Source organism: Eutrigla gurnardus, assembly GCF_963514095.1.
Source record: "Eutrigla gurnardus genome assembly, chromosome: 7".
NCBI lineage: Eukaryota > Metazoa > Chordata > Actinopteri > Perciformes > Triglidae > Eutrigla > Eutrigla gurnardus.
Genome location: NC_139921.1, coordinates 16,150,011 through 16,175,283, shown reverse-complemented (window position 1 = coordinate 16,175,283; position 25,273 = coordinate 16,150,011). Strand labels below are relative to the sequence as shown.

General features: G+C 42.2%; 3 protein-coding genes across 3 annotated transcripts in view; 2 read left to right on the top strand and 1 right to left on the bottom strand.

Annotated features, from left to right (window-relative positions):
• The first annotated feature begins 575 nt into the window (after positions 1-575).
• gchfr (GTP cyclohydrolase I feedback regulator) lies at positions 576-2,622 on the top strand. Its single transcript, XM_084013388.1, has 4 exons — positions 576-724; positions 1,287-1,381; positions 2,007-2,441; positions 2,481-2,622. The coding sequence occupies exons 1-3, from the start codon at positions 689-691 to the stop codon at positions 2,134-2,136; spliced, it is 261 nt and encodes an 86-aa protein (XP_083869514.1). The 5' UTR covers positions 576-688; the 3' UTR covers positions 2,137-2,441; positions 2,481-2,622.
• A 2,314-nt stretch (positions 2,623-4,936) lies between these two features.
• The window catches only part of dnajc17 (DnaJ (Hsp40) homolog, subfamily C, member 17), a 31,363-nt gene continuing 11,026 nt past the window's right edge, over positions 4,937-25,273 (bottom strand). Inside the window, exons 8-11 of the mRNA XM_084013386.1 lie at positions 24,341-24,418; positions 22,523-22,603; positions 21,789-21,905; positions 4,937-5,658 (exon numbers count right to left, since the gene is read on the bottom strand). Coding sequence (XP_083869512.1) covers positions 5,533-5,658; positions 21,789-21,905; positions 22,523-22,603; positions 24,341-24,418 — 402 coding nt within the window. The 3' untranslated portion in view covers positions 4,937-5,532. The remainder of the gene's footprint in view (positions 5,659-21,788; positions 21,906-22,522; positions 22,604-24,340; positions 24,419-25,273) is intronic.
• Positions 12,628-19,320, top strand: LOC311015944 (cdc42 effector protein 3). The gene is made up of 3 exons (XM_084013387.1): positions 12,628-13,528; positions 13,620-13,775; positions 15,157-19,320. The coding sequence occupies exon 3, from the start codon at positions 15,289-15,291 to the stop codon at positions 15,907-15,909; it is 621 nt and encodes a 206-aa protein (XP_083869513.1). The 5' UTR covers positions 12,628-13,528; positions 13,620-13,775; positions 15,157-15,288; the 3' UTR covers positions 15,910-19,320.

Genomic DNA, 25,273 nt, shown 5'->3' with positions numbered 1-25,273 from the left:
CATCTTAGCTAATAGTGAACCACTTTGACGAGGATTGTTCAACATCGGCACTTCTGAATGAGCTCTGATTCATGTCTGCCTACCGAGCTACGATCAGGCTTTAAATCACCCTCTCTACGGAGCACGACATGCAAAGCCTAGTTGATTGTCCGCTGGGCTCCTCTGGCATCAGTGGGACATTACATTACATATTGCTGATTTTATCAAAGTCCTCGTCATTGTTGTTTGCCTTGGGTCTATGTCTTTCATTTCCCCCCTCAGTCACAACACTGATCCAAATGTATTATTGCTGCACTGAGGAGGAAATTAATAAATCTCTGGGAAGGAAATTAGAGTTCCAGACAGCATGTTTTTTTTTAGCAAAACATAAATCTTTGCAAACCAATAAACAGTATCAGCAAAATGTTCATGCTTCAATGTGTATGGATGCGTCTCTGATACGCGTACATGCGCGTTGGCCAGCATGTCAACAAACAAGTGATCCCATCAATCGAGCAAGGCGACATGCACCGAGCAAGCAACGCTGTTGACAAGATGCTGAGAGGGGAGCTGTGATTGGTCCGTCGCGGTGGGTGTTTCCGCATTCCGCGAACAGCTTTCCGACAGCGGCGCAAGTTGGAGAGGGGACCGTCGCGTCTGTGAAGAAGTCATTCCCAGAGGAACAGCGACCCGTCGCCAAGGCGCAGGGATGCCTTACATACTCGTCAGTACGCAGATCCGACTGGTGTGTATCCCGCCTGCAGATGACTTGTTCCATGCTTTTTTTTAACGAAGAGACGCGCTCGAGTTGGGAGATTCATGGATTTGTTTATTTGCCTGAGCAACATAGTGCGTACTAGTAATCAATCTGGGTCGCCACACGCAGATTACAGTCATGCAGTGGCCTGTAATATTCTGCATGCTGGAAACAACAAACAATCAAGGCTGCAAGCGGAGCAAGCAACGTGCCGTCTTCTTTTTTTTTTTTTTTTTTTTTTTCATTGCCATGGTGCCCTGAATCAAAAACACATGTTGCTCAGTTTGTCGGCCTCCTCTTGCGCATGTTCATTTTGTTGTGTGCACAACTCAGAGCAACCTAATTCTGTAGCCTGCGTATTTGGCGATCTATTTTTAGTCTGTCTAGTTATTAAAGATTATGATCTGCACCTGCCAAAGGATCTGCAGGTGCAGCCAGAGCATTACAACTACCAGATAGGCTATTGTTTTCTAAAGCAATCATATCGCAATCCATCTTGAGACAAACTATCAGATGTGTAGTTAGTTGTGTGCTTAATTACTTCTTACAGGAGACCGGTCCAACAAATGTGGGAGATGAATATTCAGATCCAGCTGTCATGGATTACCTGGGAGCGAGGAAAACGACCATGCTGGGAAACAATTTGTGAGTATGAAAAATGGGGTTATTTGAGTGGGTGAGCAACTCGTCAAATTTGGTTAATATCCTAAGATACAGCATACACACAGAGATTTGCAGGCATAGTTTGGCTAAGGCCGTCATCAAAGCACCAAGACCTGTGAATTTCTATTAAACTCCAGCTTACGAACGAGTAGGGAAACTGTAATGGCACCACTCCGATGTGAAAGCACATGCAGAATCGGCTCCCAGGTGTAATTGCATGTACTCACACGGGGGTCACATTTACATATTTATGCACTTAACACTGGCCTCTCTTTAATTTTGGCAGTTAACGTGTACATATTGATGACAGAGCTGAGATCAGGTCATATGGTGGGAAAGAAAAAAAAAATCCCAGTATTGTTGAGGAAGGCTTCTGCTTTGCAGATTTAGAATAAACTATTCAAGCTGATGGAATACAGATCGGGGAAGTGTTGTCATTGGCAATCTGATTCAAATGCTGCTGGGAAATGAACCAAGGTGTGGAAGGAAGTGAATAAGCACCACAACAATTAACAGCATTCTACTTTCCAAGCAAAGTTTACCGAAAGACAGAGAAATCCCACATCTGCGGGGAAAGTAGAATGACTTTGTGTTTATGCTCATTTAGTTCCGAGTACCATGTGGACGATCCACCTCGCCTGGTGTTGGACAAGCTGGAGAAGTTGGGCTTCCGCGTGTTGACGATGACGGGGGTGGGGCAGACACTGGTGTGGTGCCTCCACAAGGAGACGGCGTGATGGAGAGTGTTGTCTATGAAAATGTCGCTCAGAAGCCTTTAAAATAATGAATGAAACGTGCTGAAGAACCATTTTTAAACTTTGGTTCTCTGCTCTACATTTGACACATTAACAGCTATAAAATCAGCCCTTTGTCAAATGAAAGTTAAGTCCTAAAGTTTAGATTATCCCAGACGTAAGGTTTCAGATTACCGCCGATAGGTGACAGGTCAGGAATACTGAGCGACATTCCAGAGAATGTTATTAGACTCTTTGCCAATCTTGTTTGCTATTTCGTAGAGGGAGTGTAAAGAGCAAGTGTAAATGTTAATATATCATTTGGTAGTAAAGGTCTCTAAATTCAGCCTGTGACATCACCATAACCAGTTCTCCCTCTTTTCTGTCCAATAAATTAAACTCTATGCTAGATAGATACATTTCTGTGTAAAGATGTTTTTCTAAGTGTATCATATGCTTATGATTAAATGACGTAATGATGTGGATTGATTCTGTACTTATGAATAGATGAAAACAATTTGAAATCCTGCTGCAGCGGATGTCCTAACAATCCATTACGCAGACAAACATTACACGATAATGATAAACACGCTTTGATTCCCGAGCCCTCGCAGCTCTGTGGCACCTTACATGGATGCAGAGTGCCCCAGGATGAGGCACTAGCACTGCACGCATACAGAGTGCAGTAGTCTGCCTGCGAGAGCCAAAAACGCTGGGTGGTTTCAGTACAGCCCCAGGTCTGCTAACACATGTCTGGGACCAGCCCAGATCACTAACCCGCAAACCAGAAACTCTGCCAGACAACTCACAGCCAAAAATGTTACCAGTCCTGCTGCCTCACACGTGATTTAGCTTCCACCTCTGCTAAAGATCAAAAGGTGCTGGTGCTTCTCTGACCACGCAGGTTCCATATGCTGTTTGCAAAGACGTGACAACTCCGACAACATAAGGACGTCGCGGTGGAAGAAGATACTAAGAAGACCCCAAAGCTGTGCTGTAATTGATGATGGGATGGAGCAACGGGCTCATCCTGGTTCGCATGCAGCACAAGCCACTGTGGGCTCAGGGCAGGGTTGGTGGTGAATGTGTTTCCTGTAACTGTATTTCCTCTGTTGTCATTTGGACAGAGATTGTGTGTTTCTGGGCTTTTGTTTTTGCTTTTTTTCACATTGCCGGGATATGAAAAGGGCTACGCATAAACAAAACCATGCGATGAGGGGATTTTGCAGGAGGAGAGGAGCAGATGTCTCCCACCACACCACTCCGCTCCACAGCTGGACATTGTGTAACGGAGCGGCGGCGAGGCAGCATAGGAGTGGCAGAGAGATGGATGACTGGGTCGGATGGTGCGAAGCTGCCATGCGGCTCCTAAATAACACAATGACAGGAGAGAAAGCACCGCCGCGTGGGCCCACAAATACAGACACAGCATTACACCAGAGTCCCCCCGAGGGACAGGAAAATAAGACTATTTGGATGGATAGACGTTCCACAGGCAGAAGACCTTGTTACAAAACAAAAACAGTGACCGCAACTGTAATGTCTGACTTAATGTGGGTCACAGAGCAGTAGCGCGTCACATCACAGAGCATAAATAAGCAATACAGAGTTTCTTCTTCTAGGCATCGGTTAAATAAGTCTGATGTGAACCAGCTTAGAATAATAGCTGAACTTAGAGAATATTCGTGAGGTCAGTATCATAGGAGAGAACACAGTCAGATTTGTAAGCAAGCATGTTTTAAAATTGAAGCTGGCATGTGACATGATCCGTCAGGACCAAAGGTGGAGTGAAGTGTGCGAAATGGCAACACTGAGGTGGGAAGGTTGCCCTAAAAAACAAGCACACCTATTCCTGCATGTGTGAAGGCAAAATGGAGGTTTGTGTACTGTTCATGCTTTGTGCTTAGCAGTTATCACATGGTAGCACAAGTTGTGCAGAAAGCATTAAAGGACACCCTAATGGAAGCCATTCAGTTGGTGATTGAAGCAATAGTTTCATCCAACTCTCAGATCTGATCTACTTCAGGGGTTTCCAAACGTTTTGGCTTGTTGCTCCTGAAAATTAAGCCCTGCTTACTTGCTATCCCTAATCACAGGCGTGTTATCAATGTGGTCACCGGTCATGAGCAGTCCAACCAAAGATTTTTTTTATCCTTCTCAGATGGTTTGATTTAGAGTATTTCACAGGGGGGGGGGAAAAAAGTCAAATCCTAAGGAACAATCATTTTAACCTTCAGCGTATGTTCACTTTTCATCACTTGAAGCAACAGGAAGCCGTATCCTATCTCAGCACGATTGCTGGTTTAACATCCACGTAGTCACATCGCACGGTCTGGATTGCTACAATCTCCAGTTGGTTATAATAATGAGTTGTCACATCTAACCAGACAGATGCAAATTACATCATTATACACTGTTGATTATGTGTGGTGTTCCATGCTCAATGTCCTCTGGCTCACAACACGATGGATAAAGACCTAATCCTTAATGGGTGCCTCAAATCTTGAATAATTTAATGACTAATATATTAGTGCTCAGGGTTGGTGTGAAAAAAACTAAGAAGACCACTTGGAAATGTTATCAAATACATTTAGCTAAAATATCGGTTCATTGCAACAAACTAAATATTCAAGGCAAATAGACTGAATGTTATATCCAACTGAAACAGTTGGAACTGATGCAAGCATGTATTCTTTATTTTGAACCAAAACCTCAAAAAATCTGTAATATTGACATGATGGTGCAATATTGTAGAGTTGACTACTGACTAAATGTTTACACACTGAGATTTTTGATGGGTAAAGGCAAATAATAGAAGAGCTAGAACAGTCCAGTAAGTGCAGAAAATGACATCACTTTACTGTAATGCAGCATTAAAAACAGGAAAAGACAACACGTATGCCATATTATGATATTGAAAACATATCAATATATTGCCCAGCCCTATATTACAATACCAATCCCCGAGACTTTAGGGGGACATCACAGATCAAGTGTATGCCACATAGAAGTTGTATAAATAATCTGTTTGAGATTGATATAATATCAATATATTGTACATGTCTACCATATGGTACACTAGATAGTGTGTAATAATGATTCATCCCTGTAGTCTGAGTATTAGGACTCCTACCTCTGGATCCACACTGTAGGAGCCCTTACTTCTTCTCTACTATGTATCTCCCTCAGTCATCCTACATTCTCAATAAAAGGAAAAGACAGAACACGATGATTAAAACACAGAATTCAAAGGAATCGTTTTGAATTAAAAAGATTTATTTGCCACATAGTGTATTGCATACAAAAACAATAACAAACCACATAAGAGGCTTTATGAAACTAAAGCCTGAAACAGGTATTGATTTAATAGTTGCAGGCAGGTACCGAGTCCTGCTATGCTTAATATCTGGCAGTTTCCTCGTCATCTTCTCTCTGCATTTGTTCTATGAGCTTCTGTCGCTCAGCGGCCTGCCTCATCCTCATCATCACCACGCTCTCATAGTCACGCTCATTTGACAGGGGGCCCTGTAGGAGAGAGACACACAGACATACAATGTCAAACAAGGTGTCATATGGTGTGAGAGAACGTGTAACATTAGATCCTGATGGGCAGGTAGCACGTTGTATGGCAGTACCATCAGTATGAATGTGTGTGAATGGGTGTTAAGTGCTTTGAGAGGTCAGGGGACAAGAAATGTACCATTTACCATCAATTTACAGAGAGGTTATTATAACATGGAAAATGTTCTATTATTTTAATAATCTATGAATCACTCAGGTCATGTTTCATGCAAAAATATATTATAATAAATAAATAATCCCCTGGATCCTACTTCATTCATTACTGTATGCCTGGTATATACTTTAAACCTGCTTTTTGTTGCATCAGTAAAATTGTAGTCCCTAAGTCCAAACTGGGATAACTCTGATGACATCACTGTGCTAACAGAATGTGCTGTAAAATCATTGGAGTAGCCCTTTAATCAATATGCAAGTAAACATTCTAGTGAGCCTTTAAACTGGAAGGGAATCATAGCTAAGTCAAACATACATATATGTATTCCATATGAGAACATCACCACTGTCACCATCAACTCTATGTCTGCTTTCACAACAGGGCCTGTGGGCAGACACGTACAGACGCTCTCATCTCAGTTACCATCAGCATGACGGCAGAGTGAACATGTATGAGACAGCAGCCATTGCCACAGGGTAATTCCACTGCCTGAGGTCATTTAACCCCAAAATAAGGGCTGGGATTAAGCCTGGCAGACGTCGGTCTCTTACTGTGTGTGATTTCTTTGTAAGGCTTTGACTTGGACGACGATAGCGACAGATTATTTTACTGTGGGGAGGGAGGGGGCGATCGCAGAGGGCAGCCATTGGCTAATGGCTAATCGTGTAAGGTGGAATACAGGCCAGACATCTTGCTTTCACACGCACACAAGTCACAACAAAATATATACACCTAGGATGATGCTTATGTGCGTATTATATAACATAACACACATATGTGCTCCCAGACACCGTCATCCAATTTTGATGCAGAGGGAGGCCATGTGTCTACAGAGTAAACCATTTTTTTTTTACAGGATTGTTTCCAGGAAGTCTGCTGGGCCAAGGAAGTGTCTCTTTAATAAGACATTGAGCTGCAGGAGAAAGCGAGTGAGTGTGTGCATGAAGGACTGGGCGAGTGAGAGCGATTTGAGGAGGAGAGGTACGTTTTTGTCAATGCACTCACTGAGCATCTGGAAAACATCACGGGGACTCCAGCATCCATGTGCTGAGAGAAAGAGGGTAAGTATGGAGGAAGAAGAGAAGAGAGGGTCGGTGAGGGGAAGTAACCCCCTGCTTCCCCCCCCTCCACCTCTGGATGGAGGAAAGCTGCTATTATCATTCCAGTAATGTGAGCTCAAGCCCTTGTCTGACATGTAATTCTGAAATATCACGCAAACGCCATTAGGTAAATAAACAACTCTTGCATCTTCAAATTAACCTCAAAACAAGCAAGTATACAAGCAAGCTGGAGAAACAGCTGCCTCCTCCTGAGTAACTATCTCCCCACTATGCCTCGCCCTCTACTGGTCACTACACTGAAGTGCAGGGAGAAATTTCTAGTTTTAGTATATTACTCTGTTGTAGTATACTATTCTCAACCCGGTGTGGTCAAGGGCGGACTGTAGCAGGCTAATGATGTGGGGGAATTCTGAGCATTAACAGGTGCTTTATGGGCAGTGTGACGCATTTCTTCTCAGGATGAGGGATGTTTCCTTGCCTGGAGTGTTAACCTACAACGTACATGTTTAGCCTGTGCATCACACTGTAACTAAACACTTGGTTGTGTATGTGTGCGTGCGTGCACGGGTGTGCGTGTGTTGCAGTAACACTGGGGCCCAGGGTTAGTAGGAAACCACAGAACACAAACAATGAGGCCCCGTACAAAGCCAAGAGAGGAGGGCACAAGGCCATTGCAGAGGTAGGATGGTAATAAAACACACAGACACACGCATACTCACACACACACACACACACACACACACACACACACACAAACAAGCGGAGAATTAGCCATGTGACATCAGCACATGGCTAGGCCTCAAACCAACACACCCCAGCCTGACCTGGGGCCAGTAATGACATCATGAATACCACCAGCTGTGAGTCAGGCAGTGTATCACACACACACACACACACACACACACACACACACACAGCAGGAGGCATCTTGCTGCGCAGGTGGCCACTGTGTTCCCCTGGCACAAGTTGTCAGATCAGCTGTGCATTACACCATTCCTCCATGTGTGTTTGTGTGAGATGTGTCTGAGTATGTAAGCATGTGATCACGAGAGAATGAGTATGTGAGAAAACAAGCGTGTGTGTGTGTGTGTGTGTGTGTGTGTGTGTGTGAGAGAAGGAAGACTGTGGACTAGGGCAGCTGTAAGATGCAACTATCTCTACAAAATAGAAAAAAATTCAAATAAAATGCAGACTCTTGCCTCCGTTGCATACAGTATTTTTCACATTCTCGTACTCATCCAGCCATTCAGTACCCCCTTGTGCTCTACAACCATTAAGTTTCTCCACTCATTTATTTGGGTTTTCTATTTAATTTGTTGCATACACATAACGATCACTACAGCTGACGTCCTCCGTTACTGTGCTCCATTGATGTTTCTAAATGGGAAACCACACGGCTTCAATGCCACCCAGAAAGAGGACACACACGAGATTCAAGTAAAGTAAAGACTCCATTCTGCCTTTCAGCTCATTTTCTTTTCCTTTCCTTGTTCTCTAACCAATCAAAATCAGGGAGTACAAACTCATGATTAATTTTGGTATACATTGTCAGATAGAGTGCTGGGTGACACCATCCCTTAACATGTAGGTACATTTTAGTGATTTAGTGTCACGGCTTGGCCAGGTGCATCAGCCCTGTGCCTAAAATGTTAATGTGAATGTACATGAAGACAAGGGAGAAGGACACAATTTGTAAGCTTGAATCTTTGATCTCTGAGAAGTTTTAACGATGCCTCTTGGCAGATTTGATAGCTTCAGTAACTACAATTGCGCTGTAGTGGCTTTTATCATTTTAAATTAAATAAATGTGACTTTTTTTAAACATTTTCACATGATATGTTTCTATTCTATACCATTTCATGCTTATTGTCTTTTCCCCTTGCAGTCGGAGAGGTTACCAATGTGTGTTAGATAACTGGATTAATCATTAACGCCATCAGATATGTCTAACTAGATGGTCACCGAGCCAAGAAGAGACTTTACAGACTTTGCTGCCAAGAAAAGAAATGGCTTCTCCTTAACAAGCATGCTCTGTGGTCCAGGCTAACATTTCTGCCTCTAATGCACTCTGGTGAAGTTAATCAAGGAACTATTTATCTGGAGCGTGTGTGGTGGCGTGGTGTGTGTCTATGCGTGTGTTTGTATGTGTGTGTTTGTGTCACAGACTTATGGAGTAGGTGATTTATGAGAGGCAAAATCATTTGCGTGTGTGTGTTGGGGGTGGGGGGGGTGCAGCACTCCTGCTTACTCAAACAAACAGGCAGGGGTACTGCACATGCAACGCTGAAGCCAAGGTGAAATTCCTCCGCAGACAAAACTCAAGCTTTGTGAACGGCGGAGGATTAATCATCATTCATTATAAGACACGGCAGACATAAAAACCCAGAGGTCTGGTCTATTATAGTGTTTTTGTTAGTGAAGGACAAACACTACATAGAGATTAAGGCCCAAATCTACTTCCTGTATTTAAACCTTTCAATGCGCATGCACTGCAAACATCTGGTTTTTGAATGGGACTCCCAAGACAAGACCTCCCTTTATTAAGTCGAGCTGCAATAGAAAAGAGACGACCGGTATTGCCGGTATTTTCTCAAATGGATGCAGTGACAAAAACGTTTTAGATAAAGAAGACAAAGCTGACTTCTAAAGCTTGTCAACAAAAATGCAGATGTTTCACAAAATCAGGTGGAAATGAAGCGCTGGAGTAAGTTCAGTCATTTATACCATTATTTTGAATGCTTAGGCCTGCCATTCTCATATATCCTGCATTCACTCCTCTTTTGAGGCCGTCAATTGTGTTATTGGCTGTTCACACCTATCCTAGACAACTAGCATTCACTGTCTCTTTCTAAATATGACTCTCTCTTTAGAGTATGTTCGTGCTGTTACACATGCCCCACCATGATTTATCAGCCTATCAGTCACAACAGAATCATCAGCCACCACCACCAGTGCCTGGACTGTGGGAGATTTATCTTGCTGCTGCTCTGGGCTGTTATCCCTCGATTACAAATCTGTGCTGGTCAGGTAGTGGTGGTTGTGTGTGGACTGTAGATTCAGCCAAATGGTCTCAGAATTGGACAGAATAGAAGCCTGTTTGACTGAGACGGAGAGATCCTTTGGAAACTGTTAAAGTAAAAGAAATAAACAGTGAAAAGAGAAATGGCAGCAAAGACCTGAACTCCTGGTGCCCTGGTATTTCTCTTTATGATGGATGAGCTCAGGGTTCCTAGAATAGGGAGATGTGGGGGTTTGGCCTCTTTAATATCCAACAATACATCGTTGTAAAAGCAAAATTATGTCTTTCACATCCCGGCCTTCCGGGAAAAGCCCTCTGATTGCAACAGATTTCCCATTAAAACAAAAGTGGCCACAGGACTGGTAAGAATGCAGTCTGAACCTTGGAGATGTCAAAAAGAACTAAGGCATTATGAAGGGAGAGAAAAATGAAAATTAACTCAAGGTTCCAGACATAAAATGTGAAATGTCTGTGCCCTCCATGTGTAAGTACATATTAACATGGATCATTATCTATTTAATGTGCATAACAAACAGCTAGTGGGATGTATCCTGCTGTATACTGTTTACATCATGTCGCCAGTCTTCAAAGTAATGTAAATATCCCAACCATATATAATTACATATGATTCAGTGCCAGGACATTCCCAGCCTAGACCAACCGCCCACCTTCACTGGAAGGAAATAGTTGAGAAAGAGTTATGCAAATGCAGAAAAAAGTTTAAGTCAACCCTGCAAAAAATAAGTGGGGAGCTCTAAATGCAGATGACATTTTATTAAGCTGTGGGTGAAACAAAGAGATCAAAACAATAACAAGATTTCTCTATATAATAAAACAAAAATACCATCAAATAACATATTTTCTTGAGGAAATTTGAAGATTTTGCCAGTTGACATATGAGAATGACAGGAGAGGGGGACCAGGTTTAAACACAAGACACTGCAGCTCGATCGTATATTGTATTTTGAACGTATAGCCCACTAGAATCCCCCTCTGATAGATAAACAGATGCTGAAATAGTTCAATCAATATATGATTCTGCTAGAAGGCAAAAACAGGCACTACATGTGAGCAATTAGCTGATTAATGATGTTGTAGTATTTGGGATCAACATTACCAAATCAGAAATGTATGGTTCGCTAATATTATCCAGCCTTTTCACCTCCTTGATGTGTTGGACCTGACATGACCTTCCGTAGTTGATTAAGGACAACTGCAACCTCTGTCATGTAGTGATGAGTCGGCACTTGGTATTCAAAGAGATAACACCTGGACTTTGACGGTTGTCAGATCTCCGTCATGTGGCAGTCATGCAATGTAGTGTCTGCGCTTCCTCTAAGCAGCCTGCCAAGTTTCTGTTGGAGCACATTCAAATAGCTCATCATCTAATCATAACAACTTGGAAGACAAACAGTCATGACAATTGTTAGGATGATGACACATGCAAGCTTGGATGTTCTCACCAGGATTGATGAAAGGATATTACAGAGAGGAGCTCCAAGAAACTGCTTTAGAGATGGATACAGATGGAGTCGTGGACTGCCCACCTTCAAGCATGGAATCGACTGGCTAGTCTCATTGGTTTCATATTCCGGGTAATTTATGGATGTACTACAATCAGGATTTTATCAAAGCAAAGTATGTCGCATGTTTGTCATCATCGTAAAAATGTTTTTCATATAAAAGAATCAGACAGTTCTTGCTATAAATCTAGTCTGAATGCTGGCAGTCTGAGGGCCTCGATACAGCGGAAGCTGGAGAACACACAACAAAGGACCAGAAGAATATCCACCAAAGCCTCAGTTTGGGCTTCTAGCGCCAGTCAAAGCAATATCTGGAACCATTTTTTATCCTGCAACAACAAAAACACGCAGCATCCCATATTTCAGGCCCAGCATAGCTGCATCAAACCACACTGCCCGCTATGGTCAGGCCTTAGAAAAGAAGCTTATACAGAAATCCAGCTTGGGCTTAACGCATCAACCCAGAGGCTGCATACCATGACAACAAAGCTGAAGGAGTGAGCCGAACCTTGGTCAGACAAAAGGTTTCGTGAGGTCACGCCAATATTGCAGATTACACTATCTCTTCACTTTGATTGATTTCCTTCCATTAAATAAGTTTTGGGGTTTGGTGGAAGGTAGGCCTCTCAGAAGAGAAGTGTTCAAAAATGTTCTTGAGTAAATGTTATGATCATTTCATTTGCGTGGGTAATTGCATCTGGTCTTGCAGACTGCTCTGGCACTGGTGTGCAAAGCGGGGAACAAGAGAGACTCAGGCAGCACGCCTTTTGTTTATTGGATCAATATGAAAGGACTGGAGGAGATGTGAAAAATCCGATTTGTCCGTTTCCTTCACACCCTGCATGGTCAAGTATAGCGAACAAGGAGAAGCATTGAGACTCTGAACAAAGAGTCTCCTTTCTGCTGGAACAAAATGTTCATCATAAGACTTGGTTTGGGTCAGATCAGACCATGATGGTCTGTTGGTTTTAATATATTCCTTTTAAAACAGGTTGCAGACGATTATATAGTTCAAAAAAAGAATCTTTACACACCGTAAAACGATGAAAGGGTTATTATTAGCAAAAGTAACAATTACTGCCTGTGAGAGAACAAAAATGCTCTAACCCTGCCATTTTTAACACCAACAAATTCCATGGAGCAGGAAAAAACGTTTGCCGTTCTGACACAATTTCCATTACTGTGTTGATATTGCATTCCAAAAGGCAAAGACAACATGCTGGAGGCGTGAGAATTGGAAATGGAACAAGTTATCTCTCTTGTGCAACCCAGCGTGCCCGTACATGCATGTCTGCATGTGATAGTGTACTTTGATTACGTAGAGAAGCTATAGGCCTCCAGTCAGGCAGAAGGGCCTGTGGAGCGGGTTGACTCCGGGGCTTTAGTCATGCCAACAGCAGGCAGGAAACCAGCAAATCAGCAGAGCACAGGGACAATGACATGGAGATTAGAGATCATTTAACCCCCCCTCCTCTGAGTGACTGACCTGTTTGCTCAATGACTATGACTTCCTTTTAGACACAAGCACAAACTCTATGAAACGCACACACGCTCAAACACTCACTAACCAATGCAAACTCAACCTCGTCTCCTCTCACAAGCAGCTCTTGAAATGAGTTGCGTGCCCTAGTTTCTCCCACATTTCGGTCTTTGTCAATATCACAGGAGTTAAATCAGCAACTCCTACTTTGCGTCGACTCTCCCACAGGTAATGGGTGCAGCCGACCAACCTGCAGGACTTACTTTAACACGTACGACTAAAAGGCCAACTCACACTGCAACCAAGATGATATCATCTGACGGCTGGCAACCATTCTAAAGTGGGATGACTGCAAATTTAAACTAGGAAAACAAATTGAAGAGAGGCCTCCACCTGGATGCCTTAAAGCTCTTGTACTCTGACCTCACCTGGCTTATCTCTTAGGCAAAGAAGACTTTCAGCGGCAACACGGACAACTCATTCAAGACAGAATCTACACTGAGTAGGAAGGAAAAAGGGATCAAATGTCCATGGATTGAAGCCACTCACCTAATCAGGAGATATATATATAAAAAGGTAAGACATTTCTTAGTTAATGCTACCATTTAATGTAAGTAGACTTTGACACACCAGGGAAAAGTCCCTCATTCTGTCTTTCTGTCTCAAGGCTGTGGGAAAAGATCTTCTCTGTAAGCGTGAAACAAGCCCCATCATGTCAAGGCAGAGTTTGTCAGGGTGTGCAGGTAGACGCTGCCTACTTTCCTGACAGAGACGTGTGTGAATCAGTTGGATTCAAATATCCTGCATTTGTTCGACAAAAGAGGTAAGAACTAATCCTATCCTTTTAAAATGTATCCTACTACAACTGCATGAAAGGAAAAACATTGAAATCAATTTCTTTTAACTGGTGGTTAGCGTTTTCATGAGACATATTCCTCATCTGTCTCAAAGATGGATCATTATGGCAGCCATGAGGAAGATCTAAAAATGGTTTCTTGGCCAATCTGTTTTAATGGACTTCCTTAATTTATATTTGGCCATGAAGTGTTTCCTGAACATGATACTTATGGATGAAATCGCAAGACTCCTAGTCAGCCAAACTGACATGTTTGGAAAGGAATGCTGTTGTGTCCATGCTCACCAATCTCCCGCTGCTACTAAAGTGCCGATAAAACCTTTACAGGCCAACAAAACCTGCTTGCTGTAGTGGCTTACAAATTTTCAGAGTGAGTGTTTCAAGTCACGAACATAGATCTAATGTGGGCAAAGCTGTTTGGGAGACAGTTAAAATCACAGACACTGGGCAGATTATCTAATTGACGTGCCAGCGTTGATGAACTGAGGTCTGTTTTACTCAATAAAATGATTACAGGTCACGGAACGCAAAATTACCTTTTTTAGAGTTTTAAGTGGTATTGTATTGTTTCATTTTGACCAAGATTTTTTTGGTGTTGGTGGACGTAAACTTTTTTAATAGTATGAATATATAATATATATTATAATATATATAATATATTGAAATGTAAGGCCTACAGTGTTATTTATGGAATACAAATATCTATTCCACATCCAGAGTCACAGCACAATTCTCACACTACATCAAAATAAACTGGCTGCATTCCAGCCATTTGTATTTCTCACTAAATCAGAAACATGTGTTCCAAAGTCAAGTTATCGTGATTTCTGACAGGCTCGTGTTTTCCCAAAACAAAAATGGCAAGATATATTCGCTTAAATCTAGGACAACAATAACCATTTGGAAATCTGCATTTGTGTTGCTTTTGATCCAGGAAGTCTTAAGTAGGCTCGTAGACTTCCTTCAGAGGACAGGCTGGAGACCACACCTACATTTATGGGAAAAAAGCAGGGACTTGAAAAGTAAATATTTAAAAATGAATGCTTCAAAGCATCGTTGGAACACCTCTGCGCTGCCAAATTATATTGAATTTCAATAAATCAAAATCAAGTGGAGCAGGTGGAATCCCTAAACAATGGCTGCCGATTCTCATCAAGCCAACTGATTCAGTACAACACTTACATCTGGTGCTGAATAACAAGCACAAACACAGAACTGCTCCATATTCTAGCATGGTGTGAGGGAAGCCTGCCTTATCAAAGGCAGATTTATAATGTAGTTTTATAAACTTGGTTTTGGACTTGGATTTGTGAAATTCCATTTTCTCTTTTCTTGTGATTTTACGCAGATGGAAAAATGTTAATAAACTTCACCACTTCCTGAGGAATCAGTGCAAAACAAAGGAGGAAATACAAGCGGATACAAAGACTGAGGATATATAAAAAGGATTAATAAACACATCACAACCAGATCTGCCAAGATGCCACTTAGAGCATCGTTGTACAGAAAGCCATCCTCTGCTCGGTGGTCCGGCAGGAACAAGCGCAGGGAGGTGCTGTCTGTCAACATGATTAGCCTACCACTGGCTGATTTCCGCCACATCTCACATATTGGCAACGATGCCCACACAGACAGCTTTGGAGACCTGTCGTTCTTAAAGATGGGCCACGGTCTGCTCCTACAAAGCTCCCAGAGTGAGCAGAATCTCTTCCTGGCCTGCTCTCCACCACCAAAGCCCCCCCGTCTGAACCTGGATGATGCTGAGGGCTCAGAGAGCCCTGACTGGCATGAAGGCCACCTGCACAACGCGTCACAGAAGAGAAAGAAATGCAGCTCTATGCCGCTGCTGGACAGTGAGGAAGGGGAAATAGAGATGGAGAAGGTGGATGGGTACCAAAGAGGGAATACTGTTGCTCCCAATCTGGCTCAAAGCCTTGGACGGGGCAGCCTGAATTCAGACAAGGATGAAGACTCCACAGAGACCTGTGTCAAAACTGTTGGACAGCATAAGGAGGAGGACAGTGGCTTTTCATTCAGCCTCGACCTGGGCCCTTCAATCCTGGATGATGTTCTCCAGGTGATGGACAAACGCCTCAATTAGACAACATAGTAGCCAGGTATTACTGGAAGGTTTGACTTAAAGTTTGGACTAAGGAGAAGAGATCCAATTTGACACCTTTTTGAGAATGCACTCCTGAATTTATGGACAAACCAATATCCTACATCTATGGTTATTGCTGAAATAAATCTGGAGATATCTGACTTTATGATCCCCGGAGATCAAGTATAAAATTGTGCTACTTTAATATAGCACACTGTGGTCTGCAGCATTTGTTAAAAATCAACCTCATCTACTTGGAAGGTTAAACTAAAAAATGCCAACTACACAAAGTTAATGTTTTCCTTAGATTCAACCCTTGCAGAGCTGGGTACAATGTTTAAGTTAATAATTGAACTCTGACGGATGTCAAACTCAAAGCTCGACATTTTCACCTTCTTTAACGTTCCTCCTTTGGTATTGAAATCCCTCAAACCCCACCGCACAGCACAGCAAAGCACAGCACTGAAGACGGCTGTTAAGACTTAAGTGTGTTGTGTTTAAGAAAAGAAAAGCTGCGGCTGGAATCCAAGGTCTTCGAGCTGTGATGTCTTGGCTCTTGGCGTGCTTGCCAATCTATTGTGTGCAGAGGGCAATTTTTCCTCCGCACGCATCCCAGAGGCCCCACTCAAAGGTAGACCAAGGTACCCCCCATCTCTCATTCCCAACAATGCAGTAAAAACAAACATGTAGCTCTGCTTCCAATAAAAGCCAGTCAGTAGTGGCAGGTTGGGCTGCAGACCAAGCCAGGCCACAGGTCCTAGACCTCAGACGAAAAAAAAAAATAAAAAGGGGAAAAAAAAAGTCGTAGCACGCTGTTTTCTTAGCTGCAAATCAGAGTTCGATGCTCTGGTGAGTGGCGCACGAGAGGGAAAGTGGTAAAGGGTAACGTGATACTTCCACATATGCAGGGGGTGTCGAGGGAGGAGGATCAGAGACATCCATTACTGCAGCAAAAGTCCTGATGAGGGTTTAAACACTACCTTCTGACCAAACAGACCTCCAACACGAGAAAAGAGCACGCTTGAATCCCATACACACTGGCACACACACATGTACCGGTACATATAGGCACGCATCGTCCAACTAAGATTTGTGCAGACAATCTCGGTCCACTTTGCTCAGGTCTGGAGAGGAGAGAGTCAGGACAGAGGCTCAGTCTGTGCCTAAGTGTGGGGGTTGCCAGGAAAGGCTGTGGGGCAAACCCAGAACCAGTCGCATTCCTAAGTTCCCCACAGGTCATGCTGCAAAATATACGAACCACAAGTGTCCCATGTCGAGCTATGGATTTAGACTTCTCTGTATGTCCGAACAGAAGAGCCGTGTTTATGGATACGTTTGCCGTGTATATCTGTTTTGCCATCTTCCATTATATATCAGATATCACTAAATATCTTTCTCTATATGTTAGGGCAATATCACATTCTGAAAAAAAATTTGCATTGGGAAAAAATGTACAGTTTTGTATTTTTGAAGAAGTAAAGAAAATATCTCTCACAATCCAAGATTGGTGGATTTGTGGATAGAAATGTTCGTGTCAACATTTTAACAGAGTTCGTATAAAACTGTTTACACACTCATTTGACGAACAGACATTTATTTGGCTTTTCAACTGTCAGAAGCTGTGGAGGCAAACAGCTTCTAGAGAAATTATAGCCTTGGATTACCCACCACAACAGGCAGCACAACATTATTTCAAGGTGGAGAGAGACACAAGCCTTCATTAGACAGATGTGTCGAGGAGGATTTCATGTTGTGTCACAAATGCTGTATTGCTGTAAACTGGACTTTGAAGCAACTGCTGATTTTTAAGGGCACACCTGTGTCATAAAGAGGTGACATGCAATAGCTAACTAGGGTGTGTCTGTTTGTTCTATACGGGCTACCTTTTCCAGATAAGGAGGAGAAAGAGCCATTAGTCACACAGATTTTATATTGTACGCCGTTCCTTGTCTGCTACAATGCCCAACGATCAATGCCTTATTTATCCGCAAAAGAAAGAAGAATTTAGGAATGTTACTAAGGGTAAGCCTATAGAAATACTTTTTTTAATATATATATTTCATGTCCCTGAACCATTCTTCATAAAAGAAAACCATTGACACATTTTATGAAACCCATTCTTATTCATTATAACCTTAAAAAAAGAAAGCCTCCTAGCAGACAAGAGCGCTTGGCTGCTATGTCATCTCACAAAAGCTCTCAGCGTGAAGAATCACATCAATTTAAGCTCAACAAGTGTTCAGCCACATGACTGATGTGAGAAAAAAGAGCCTGTGATTGAAGACAAATTATCTTGTCTGCGCAGCCCAAACTGGCAGAGTTGTGAAGTATCCCAATCACATCTGGTACCACTTCTCTCCCTCCAAAAACCTAAACTTACTGTCATACAGAATATCAAGAAAGCCTGTCATCTCGCTAAAGAGCAGCTCTTATGAGTTATTTATTTTGTCAGGTACTAACTAAAAAACTAAAAATATTGTTTTGGCAAATAAGAGTTGTGTCTGTCTTCTGTAATTGTGTCTCCCAGTAGGAACTGATGCTACTGAAATATGCTGCATGGTTTCACACACACAATAGGGGATTTTGTGAAACTGACATTGTTTATTGTCTGTATCGTGTCAGAACGTATTATTAAGTTATAGATGGTGAGGGCCAAGCCAATCCACAACAGCTATCTCCTCTCATGATACGCATGATGAACTGGGTGTAACACAAGAATGATGAAATACTGACCACATCATAATCACACCAGGCAATTCAGTCAGTGTCTAATGAGAAAATGCAAAACAAACACACACATAGTACACATACATACACATACATACACACACACATACACACACACACACACACACACACTGTATGACCAATAACTCCAACCTCATACATTATGAGGTTCACCCTCTGTCTCTCTTAACTTAGACCCCACCCGCTCCCTCCAATGTGTGCCAGGCCCGATGGTGCACTTTGGAACTCACTTCCCTCTCACATCCGCATACTGGACTCCATTACAGAACTCCAAACTGCTCTACAATTGGGCTGGGCAATATGGAGGAAATCAAATATCGCAATATGTTTGTAGTAATTAAAAAAAACCTTAAAATAAATTGTGAAAGTGTAAAGGTACTAAGAACATTATGATGTAAGTATATAATCGCCATTCCCACGCTCACTTGTGTGTCATAGGATGTTGCAGAAATGTTTGGGGTGATACCATTCGTTACACAGAGTCTCAGAGGCTTAACTCATGGTTAAGCTATGCTCTGTTTATTGTACCATATGTTTTTTTTGGTGGATTTAATTGAAGTTTATTACTGGTGCATTGTTGGATGTTTTATAACTGATTGGATGTGATGTGTGGTGGCCTTGAGTGCCATGAGAGGCACTATTAAATAAAATGTATTATTATTATTTATCATTATTTACTATATCCATTCAAACCTGGTACACAAGACCAATATCAGGTACTAACCAATAATAATAATATTATTTCCTCCTTTTGGGTCTGATTATAGGAAAACACAGAAGCCTGCTGTTCCTCCTTATGCAAGTTCATTATCTACACTCCGAGAGGGGGTCAGGCCAGGGTTGAATGTGCCAACAGTATGGCCACATACAGCGCATCTCTTCCAGACTCAGGGGCTATTTTAGGTGAGAGTGTACTTTTTGGGTGCGAGCAAACAGTCGCGCTGGGAAAAACAATCCCAGAATAGCTGATGCGCTGCCTCTGGTTTGTGTCGTGACAAGCAAGCAGTGACTTTCCTAGCTCAAGATGGAAGATGCAGAGGTAGACACATCAAATTAAATTCCTTTACAATAGGTTCATTTGAAATAATATGGTATGTTAAACTACAAACCAAATCAAACAAATCAAGATAAAGTGATTAATGAGGGTATTACATATCAGGAGACACAAATATTCTGTCTCACAAAGACAAAACAAACGGTGAGATAGAAAGTCTGGAAGGTGAAATACGAATCATTAGTCCATGAAATCAGATTTTGATCCATCAAAACACTGGAGTTGCATGTATCTTAGCTCTCACAATTATACACCACAACCAATAACCGCTTATTATCTTTACTTCAGGTTCAGTCGGGCACCACTGCCTGAGATTTGCAACAGTGTACAGTACAATGCAGGAAATGGGAATGACTTAAGCACTTCTTTCATAAACATGCCCATTTCCCAATCGCTCACTATGACAGTTTATTATGTCAAAGACTACAGACACAACAAAGAACAGTCTGAAGAGGAAACTAGATCCTTTCACAAAAGAGGGGTCTGACCTGAAAGTCAGGAGTATGGGGAGCAATTCCACACAGGCTATTCCTGAATTAGAATTTTTGTATATTCAGGGCAAGTATAACTAGGTGAATGCAATCATGTCATATCTGCTGTCTGGACATTCGCAACAAAAACAGAGCCAACAGTTAAACAGGTCTCCGCAGTGTGTTTCTCTGTGAGAGCAGTGAAAATCTAACACATCATGATATAGTTAGTAACGTTCAAGGTCTCTGGACTCTGAGGGGGGTCTTCAGGGGAATTTGTGCCCCCTCCCTCTCTCCATTAGGCCCCACATTCATTTAGTAAACCCAGCAGAGCTGGAACTGCAGCGGAGGCTGAAGTCATACTGTCTGCGTCTGAGCTCCCCGTAGTGAGACTGACTCTCTGAGCACTATGTTTGGATTGATGAGGTTAAAGACGCAACTCCTTACACAAGCTGCTCCTATGTGATTGCAGCTGGCTGGTGTGAGGTTGCAATGGAGTTAACGATAGGAGAGGAATCCGATTTTTATATTTTGGAATTCGGGGAGAAGGACCTCCTAGGCTCTGGCTTCTTATTACCTCTATCTCTCTATCCCCCCCTCCTCCCCCCATCCAGATGTGGAACAACATTACTAATATCTACATTGGTTTACCATTATGTCATGTGGGGCCTCTTTAGCAAGAAGAAATCTCACCGAGGGCTAATGCGAAAATTACCCGGCCAGAGGTGCAAGATAAAAAAAAAAAAAAAAGATGAAGCAATCAGATTTGGATATCTGTAAGGTAAACCAGGTTACCATAATAACATTTAAAGAGATTAGTGTGACAAGTCCCAGTGTGCAGGCTGAATATTACATGCTAGCCTTGACAAGAGGGATTGAGACAGCGCACTGTGTTGAGGGGTGAAATCTAGTTCAGTAGTAGTAAAAGGAGAGAATCTATTGATCTGCTATCTCTCACAGGTAAAGATCACAACATATGAGAAGCAAAATGGACAGAGTTGGAATGGAAAAAAACATAAATTTATACTAATCTTATAACAAGAAAGAAAAACGTAGATTCTCACGGCTGAAATGAGATGATCTGCCTTTGGTGTCTGCATGTGGGTGTGAGTGATTTCCATATCACAAGAGGTGACACTTACACGTCAGACGGAAAATGCTTTCATTTTTTTCTAAGACAGGCTCACTTGAGATCAATGTCAGTCTCCCGTGCCAGGCTACCATTATTGCACACAGCTTCTTCTGGGTTGCTATGCGAAGCACGGCATTCCTGGGGTCTCCTAGGTCAGGCCTGTTAATGAGTGGCTGACCAGGGCCTGTGGGCCAGTGCCGGGCCAGCGCCTCAACACTCCAAAGCAAATAAACTGAGGCCCATTTAACCAAACACATTGTTCTCGACCAGACGAGGAGAGTGCAAGCACTGGGGTAACACTTGCATCGCTGATATGAAAATAAAACCTAAGAAGGTTTACATACTTCTCTTAGTGGGACAGTGTTTAGGCAATAGTATTTGTGTTGGAGACTGTGCACACGGGAAGATTTTGTTACACAGGGCCATAATTTATGAGAGGGAGGGAATGCATTTTGGGGTTATACTGGTACTGTACCTGTGAAGATATGAACTGGGGTTGAGATGCTGGAGCAATAACCTCAGGCTGTCCTTCGAGCCACGAAATCTTCAAGGGGTTTTTACTCAGGCCACTTTCATTCTTAGCTGCAAGCTCCTGAAAACACAAAATTGTCTGTGAATGGATCTTAGGAAGGTTTCCATGCCATTATATTATTAAGACAAAAGGAAAACCATCTTACACCTCGGTATTATATAATAACAAAAAACACATGTAGACAAGGACAACGGTGGACTGTAACTGTGCCAACACCCAGAGCAAGGCTGGGACCCGGAGATGGGCAGGCAGTTACCACACAACCTGTGCCCGGATCCCTATGGACTGGCAGGCATGTTCTCTGGAGGAAAACCACACGTTGTGGGGAGGAAACCACAACAACAAGAAAGTACACCATCACGACAAAGGGCCTGAGGATCCAGACAGTGTGGAACAATGAAGCGGCTCAAGTTCTTCCGTCCAATGTTTCCCATCAGCACAGCGATGTCTACACAACAGAATGACTAAAACACTGGTTTAGGTCTCAGACTGTCCTGAGGCTGGGGAATCTATGACAGGTGTCATTCTCAGGAATAATTTAACTCAGCAGGTGACCAGAGACTTCGAGGCAAGTGAGTGGTAAACAAATGTGGCTTCATGCAAATCTCTTCTTCCGAAAAGATTTCCATTATTGAACAGAGTGAAGACAGTGACTGGGGGGAGAGTTAGGTACTTACAGCTGCTCTCACAGTTGCAAATTCGACCACGGCGCTTCCTCTCTTCTTACTCGATACAATCACATTCGAAACATCCCCATACTAGAGGTATGAAATGGAAGGGGAAAAAAAGAAACATTCAAATTAGTATTTCCTTTCACAGCACAACCCATAACCATGAAAATACAAAGCATATGCAGACTAAGAACTGAAAACACGGGTGAATATAACAGACTTACGGAATAAAAGTTAGGATACAATATGTGATGGGTTATTAAACCTAATCTCTAATGATAGGGTCCGTGTGTTTGGGACTGACCACGTAATCCTGCAATGAACATCATGGACAAAAGTGAGACCTCTGTGACTTCAAGAGACAAGAGGTAATAGTGGATAGCTGCACCTTGCTCATGGACTTTTGATGAACAATCATTTTGGCATGAAAGCTGAAATTAAATGTGGCTTGCATCATGTTGAGAGGAGGAAGGCTAGAAACATGTCTTAGCAGGGGAGACAAAAAGAAAAGGATCCACATTGAAGGCAGCCATTAGCAGAGCAAAGGGTTTGATTAAACTCCTCAGAGTTTATAACTGAGGCCTTTTTGTCAATAACCTCTCCCCGACTAAAGAAGGGGCTTGGGAGACATGAGGAGGGTGTACGTGGTCTTAAAGAATCTCATCCTGTGAAAATGTAGCTTTCTGGGAACGGAAAAGTCCAGGAATGCTCATATCGACGAAGGGCACTCTGGAGCAAGCCAACAGTGACAAAGGAGACTCTCAAAAGGCCTCAGTTTCATACAATATAAATGTCTGAACATCTCCCGCCCACCCTTAAGAAAAATGTATTATTTTAAGCAGCCAAAGTACACAAGTTTGCACACGTATGCATGGACAAGTATACACGTATCACATTTTCCCACACTGCAGTGGCTATTTCGACTTGTCCAAAAGCATGAACTGTCACTCACTGGAGCTTGCCATCTCAAACAAAACCTCCCTTTGCTCAAGAATTTTAAAAAAGGAACAACACTTTTTTTATTTGCAGTCTTTATTATGACTCCCGGCTGGAACCATATTGACTGAGTTTGTGCACAGGAGAAATTCATACGCCTTTTTTCGGACAGCTTGACGTCAGTGACACTTGCCCTGTCCTCATTTCAGGCCAATCTATGCCCCACCAAAAGCCCTTGTGATGGGATCACACCATAAGGTGGTACTAGGTTGCATGAGAAGAGCACATTTCCTAATTCCTCCCTTGGCACTGCTTAATCACCTGGTAAGAGGGGCACAAACAATGGCGTGCACGGCTTTTAAAGGGCACTACAACATTGCCCTCAGCACTTTCTCTGCAACAAAACTTAATGGGCCTTGTTTAAGGGGAGGAATAAAACAATCTACGGCGCTGATGTCATGCAGACCTCAAATATGGCCGGACTCTGCATGCAAGTTTGTTACTGTGGAGCTCTGTTTTGGGCAGCAACATATTCAATTTCCTTAAGATTTAATTGAGAAACAAATCATACATTCAATATTCATGTCTGTTTTGGGTTAATCCAGCCAATTAAATACCTCACATATTAAAGTATTTCATCAGATTGATGCAAAATTCCAGTAAAGCAGTCCTGCTCATTAATTTACAACATCGCCTGCAACGTCCCAATACAGATATATTAAAGGGATAATTACCTTGGTAGCCTCAAGGCATATTAAATTATATTACCCAATCAAAAACAGTACCTTATTGTTACTCTGTCGCGTGAATAGAATCCTAGAGGCAAGCTAAATTAAGTGTTTTGCTGTAACATTGTGGAAGTACTTGTTTGATTTTTAGGATGTGTACCTTTTGTAGAAGGCTGGCAAGAATGTCTTGGGAGTAGCCTCCATTCATCTCGTCATCTTTTTTACACTTCCACTTTAACTGAAATGAGAAACAAGACACAAGAGTGAAGCCTAGAATAGTTATGAGGGCTGTCAAGAATTAAAGAACTGCATGACAGTGACTGAGCACTGAGCACAATTGGTTAGACGCGTGCCAGGGAGGCTCGGCTTTGATGCCACACAGATTGCCATCCATTGCCAACCTTCAAGACAGAGTGGAGCTATGAGAGAGACATTGTTAACGTCTTGGAACATCACCCTGGCACCACCTGTGAGACAGCTACAATGGGGGAAACGAACACATGGAGCCCTGGACCAGAGAATACATGGTGAGCTATCACAGAATAAAGCACAGAGACAATAATGATAATAATACAGTAATTACGTCATATAGTTTAAACAAAGTTTTTCCATTGAAACAAATTAATCTTACTCAAAATTTCGTAATTCATTTTACTGTATCATGTGTATTATTTTGAGAGTATGTGCTTATTTATTTATTCTATATCAAATCAATATGAATTGTGAATAATTTTGTTCTAATTTCATGTATGCCATTTAAGATGTAAAAGCTATTATTTCAGAAAATATACAATATATTGCTTTGGAGTAAATCATGGAAAATGCCTTTCATGCTGAAAGCACCCCTGAACGATAGCAATGTATTTTTTATTTTTTTTAAAGCATTGAAAAATAAAAAAACCTGAAGCAGATCCCCCAAGTTGTATTCTGTTTTCCTATGTTTTTATTTAAGTCTTGATTTACTTGGAAGACTAACCACTGATGCAAGTTCCCATACTCCTAAAAGAAGAAATTGTGCAACTTATCATATCCAAGTTAAAAGAACAGCAGAGTCGAGCCAATATCGCACTAACCACTTAAAGGAGAATTATAA